Source organism: Saccostrea cucullata, unplaced genomic scaffold (assembly GCF_032062105.1).
Source record: "Saccostrea cucullata isolate Sc308-1 unplaced genomic scaffold, CSIRO_AGI_Scuc_v1 ctg1193, whole genome shotgun sequence".
NCBI classification, from domain to species: domain Eukaryota; kingdom Metazoa; phylum Mollusca; class Bivalvia; order Ostreida; family Ostreidae; genus Saccostrea; species Saccostrea cuccullata.
The window spans coordinates 19751-25440 of NW_026925968.1; the positions used below are offsets into that span (position 1 = coordinate 19751).

Genomic DNA, 5690 nt, shown 5'->3' on the forward strand with positions numbered 1-5690 from the left:
TAAAAATTTTGAACAAAGAAAAATTATATGCAAATTTAGAATAAGTTCACATATAATCTCAGAATAGAAAGTGGAAGATATGAAAAAAATCAAACTCTGTAGGAGAGCAAACCACCCTTGCAAGGAATGAAAGAATTTGTAGAATGTGCGACATGAACTGTGTGGAAGATGAGATACACTCACTGATTGAATGTCCATTATATAAACATGTAATAAAAATTTCTATACTTTAACAAATAAAGAAAAATTTTTATGGAATATGTCTAATGAAAATTTCATGTTGCTTATCATGCTGGGTATTTTTTTAATCAATATCTTTAAAATAAGTAATAGCGAATTATGCAATGTTAAAAAAAGAAGCAAATAAATACAAAAGAGTAATAACGTTTATACTTTATTAAAAACGCCTTATATTTACACTATGTAGATTATTTTTGTTGTAATCCCCAACTGCTGTATCATCATTAAACTTTTGTTAGTTGCTACTACCAATTTTGAATTTCTTCTTGTATGTTTTTCTCATTACTTGTATGCCCTGATGGGCCCAAAATTTGTGAGTCAAATCACGACTTTGTTTTTACGCATCAATAAGATATTATTACCGATATAACATTTTCTTTATTTCGATTGAAAATTTCATCAATGGACGTCAAATAAACGTTGTATCAACAGATAAAATATGGTAAATCTCCATAGGCTACAATAATGTCATTATATAATCTCACAAAAAGCTAAATATTTTTAGGTAACCATCGGTTGTGTATATTTATTGGATAAATGATTTTCATTTGCAGAATTGAACTGTACTCATGCAAACATACATTTTCTTCTGTACAACTTTTGAAACAACCCCTGTTTCCTCTTAAATAAACAATAATATGTTCTGTTGACAATGAACACTTATTGGAAAAGAAATATAGTTTTCCGTGAACAAATTTTAAATAACACCTGTTAGTTATTAAATGTATTTATTCGATACATTATGGCACCCTGAATTTTATTAACTTGGCCTTGCTGTAATTGTAAAGCATTTTGATAACTCTGTAAGGACTCCAAATAATCGCCGCATGTTTGTTGGCAGATACCCAGTATTTCCCACGAAACATTTGTAAGACCGTTAGGTACATAAAGGTCGTCATTCAAAGTCATTAGATTTTTCAGATCCAGTATAGATTCGTGTGATTTTTCTGTGTCACCAAGTTTGTGGTAATTCAGTATAAACAGCATGTGCAATAAAACTAGGGGTGGAACAACTAAAGCTGGCCCGGCAAATTTCTGAATGATTAACTGTTCTAACACTAGTTCATCAATATAAACATAGTCACAGAATAATGTTAAATCTCTAATTTGGGATTTAACATTTTTACAAAGCGGCATTCCTTGCATATAGCGTCTGTACATATCAATATTAATAGGAGTATTATATATGATGTATGGCAATAAGATTCTCTCTCTTGCTCTTTGCAAATATTTAAGAGAATGTTCAAACCTACGAGTTCTGTATAGGTACATGGAGAGATGTAGAATGCTAGACACAAAGTCAAAGGCACATGACTGTTTTAGCAAAGTTGAGACTTTGTAGGCTTTGTAATGTACCTTGTTGCTGTTGTTATATGGATATCCAATGCTCTGGATCATCATGGCCGTATTTTGTAACACAACTGATGTTAAATATTGTAATGTAACTGCTTGATAAGGCGTCAGCTGTCCTTTTAGTAGTTTTTCTGTTATTCCCATGAAACCGATAAATTCCTCAATACATGATATTGTTATGTTTAACATTCGTAATTCGAAAGCCAAGGTCATATCTAAATCTAAGTTTGATATGATACTGCACTCATCTGTACAAATTCTCAATGTTCTATTTAAAATGGCATAACTGAGATAAGGTCTAAGGCTTTGACTTAATAATAAACATGATATCCCCTTACCATACAAATCATTCAATTGGCGGAACAGAGCAGATTGTACAGAACCAATGATTTTGTGTCGAAACATATTATTTTGTGGAATGAAAAAGTTTGGACATTCTCCAATACGGACCCAGTTTATCAATAATTTAAAGCACTCCCAGAAACAAGACAATAAATTATTAGGTGTCCAAATCAAGAACTTATTTCTCTGAATTACCCAAAATAAAGCTGTTTTTAAAAAATATGAACAAAGAACAGGTGTATTACTTTGAAAGTTAATTACTTCTTTTAGAAACAATTTTAAAAGACAATAACACAGAAACTGACAGTGATTCATCGCAAAAACAAGCTTTAGTTCTGCCTGAGAGAATGAGATTCTCCATTCGAGTTCATTTTCAGGTGTACTGCCGATAGGAACAACGTGGAATCCTCCGTTTAATATATCCGATACAACATCCTCAGATGGCCAACCTTGTGTACGACATCTTTGTATCCATGGCAGAGATATTGTCGGCCAATGATGTGAGTGGAATGAGAATGCAAAGTCCATGTACACACTAAGGTCACCAAGACGTAGAACATTCGAACAACACGGTCCATGAAGGAACCAATGAGGACTGTTAGATCCCATATTTACGGCTAGCACAATCAAATCGCGAATTAGTGTAGAAATGTAAACTTTGTTGCTGATTACTATACAAGAGGATCCAACTGCAGAAAATTGTGTTGGACTTAATAGATTTAGTTTGGTAAATCCTGGTTTTAAGTCTTCACATTCCATCAGAATTACAGTGTCCTGTGGGATGCAGTAACGGCTTATCTGAGAAAGTTCACATATTACGTTGTGATTATGAGGCCAAAACATTACATCTTGATCTGCAAAACTTGCTCGGAATCCCTCTCCTCTACTACCTGTCAGCATTCCGTACATAGGATAAACTCCTTTGGTATAAAGTCCCAACCGCGTTTCCTGCTCTATGCCTTTAACTTCCCTCCTAATCCTCAATTGAGTAGGAGTCCCTATTAATTTGCTCAGACCAAAATATACCGCCTCAGATAGTCGAGGAACGTGATTCATGGTGATATCTTATAAAACAATCAATAGTCGCAAATCTGAAAAAAGTGAAGAAAATATCCTTGTTATTATCCTATTATTATGACATGAAAAATATAAAGAAAACAAACCGTACTCAAGATCAAAAGTCCAATAAATAGAGAGCAGAAAACAAACACCACTAAAAATTGGAGGTGAAATAAGACGTCGAGTATTGAGCATGTCCTGTAAAACAGTAACACCCGTCGAATTGATCGGGTAAAAAACGTAAACAATTAAGTCCAGACGACATTTTTCTCAAAAATATATGATTTTTTCGAAGAATTGGTCACTGTAATCATTATTTAATTCATAATACATCTTAATACCAGGTGCATGTATATCTAAATGCAGAGATGAAGGCCACATCTAGTGTTTTCTTCCTCCCTTGTATAAGGTTTTATATAATGAATGCTTCATAGAAATATAAAAACGTCAGCTAATAAATAGGAACAGTCTTCATTATAATTATAATTATTGATTAAATCACTGATATATGGTAAGTTTACATTCATCATTTTCTCTGCTTTTTAAAGTGCGTTATGAGTTAAGACGCCTAAACATAGAAGTCCTTAAATGCTCTAGATGTGCACACTTTGTAATTTTCCAATGGACTTTGATCATATTAACTATTTGATATCTTAATATGTCATACTTCAAAAGTGTCAGAGTTCATCTTTTTGAATTCGTATTTATAATTTTATGTTCGAGGTCTGTCCAATAAGTAATACAATATTTCATAATAAATATGGAAGTATATAAATTTATATTTATACAGTTGAAAATTTCTATCAAAGAGCTTCTAATTATAGAAAACCCCATTTCCTACTGACCTCGCAAAGAAATTCACATTTAAATCAAAAGATGAGAATGAAAGTGTAATATGTGAAAACTGTTGATTATATTTTTCAGATAAATCGCCGAAGAACTCGTATCAAAGATTTTATTTTTATGTGTGCAAGAGTCATCTTTTACACAGCATAGTTTTCAGATTGTTTCAATTATTCAAAAGGAAAAAAGAATATATTAAATATGAAAATCAAACTATTCGATTGCAATGTGTGGGTTCATCAACAATTTATTGATTCTGTGTGCCATTTTGTATCTGAAAATGCTAGATTTAGAGAGAAATGCATTGTTAAGAAACAAAAAATCATCACAGCCTTTTGTCTATAGAGTTTTCACAAAGGAAAAAAATATAATAACAATTAATTAATTAGCTATGTTAGAACATTGACTTTCAAGATTTAAGATAATGATTTTAGAGAATATGAACCTGTAACATGAACGATTTTTATAAGGGCTATTTCTCGTACTGAGAGGCGATAATTTTAAGTTTTATTGCAAGAAAAATGTGACTTCAATTTGTGAGAGATAAAACATATTTGGAGTAATATCCAAATTTTTATTATATTAATTTATTTTGTCTATAAAAATTTACTTACATCAAGAAAGACTGCCAAATATTCTATTTGTATAAATTTTTTTTTTAAATAGACCCTTTGTCCATTTGACGTGTACTTTCTCTAAGGCATTTGTAAGAAAATAGGAGACTTATCTGACATAATCAAATTTTCTTTGATTATACTATTTGGTTGAAATGTTTAAATTGACTTCCTTCAGATGACTATTTTTCTAGGTACTTTGCAAATTTCCATACTTGTCTTGGTTTTGTCCAAATGCAGCGATCCCGTGAGGATCCGGGTTAGAATAGGTCCTCAGTACCTCCTTGCTTGTCGTAAAAGACGACTAAATGGGGCGGTCCTTAGGATGAGACCGTATAAACCGAGGCCCCGTGTCACAGCAGGTGTGGCACGATAAAGATCCCTCCCTGCTCAAAGGCCGTAAGTGCCGAGAATAGGCCTAAATTTGCAGCCCTTCACCAGCAATGGTGACGTCTCTATATCAGTGAAATATTCTGGAGAGGGACGTTAAACAGTATACAATCAATCAATCAATCCAAATGCAGCGCCGATAAATTACAAAACTGCATAAAGAAATCATATGAAAGGATAGGATAATAAAGTATTGTTTATCTTTCAATATATTAAATACTCAGTAGTAAATATTGAAAAGAAAATTCTTTTACATTTATGGTCTAAAATTTTGAAATTCTGCGTTGGAAGGTATATTTCATGATGCTAAATTTCAGGAATTAACCTTAAATGTATAAATGCCATCTTTTTTTTATATGGAAAGCAGTCGAACAGATGAGAAATACTTTTATCATCCTGCGCCTTGGTGTCATATTAATGTAAAGGAAATATAGAAGTTAGAAGGCAAATGTATGCTTTAAAATGAACGGATACAAAGACGTTACATTTGACGAGGAATCATGGGGAAAAAAAAACATTTGGAAACTTTCATAATATATCATCCAAGAGCATATAAGAATCCTACCAATTATTATGTGTGAATTATGTTTAAAATATATTTTATCCATTAAGAAATGGATTGAACAGCAGGCATAAATGCCTATGATCGTTCTCTCCATAACATTAATGGAGAATGAATGTAAATTATGTTTAAAAGGATATGATAGAAATGAAGTTATAAATCATTTTTAAATACATTCTGTTGTCACGTTACACAATTTTGCATTATAACAATGTGGCCTTAATTTATGCAAAAAACCATGTGAGTTTAAAAAAGTGCGTTGAGCTGTATAGTATTACCCCCCCCCC

General features: G+C 32.1%; 1 protein-coding gene across 1 annotated transcript; it reads right to left on the reverse strand.

Moving 5' to 3' along the window:
* Positions 1-665: 665 nt before the first annotated feature.
* LOC134270184 (uncharacterized) lies at positions 666-2991 on the reverse strand. Its single transcript, XM_062752373.1, has 2 exons — positions 2241-2991; positions 666-697 (listed from the first exon to the last, which is right to left on the reverse strand). Exons 1-2 carry the CDS (start codon positions 2989-2991, stop codon positions 666-668), a joined length of 783 nt encoding a protein of 260 aa, XP_062608357.1.
* Between the last annotated feature and the right edge of the window lie 2699 nt (positions 2992-5690).

Excerpts from the sequence above, each read along its gene's own strand:
- LOC134270184 (XM_062752373.1), bottom strand. The coding sequence starts at position 2,991 with ATGAATCACGTTCCTCGACTATCTGAGGCGGTATATTTTGGTCTGAGC. Across the intron at positions 698-2,240 it reads TGTTTTTGCGATGAATCACT|CCTATGGAGATTTACCATAT; the intron begins GTCAGTTTCTGT and ends ACATTATTGTAG.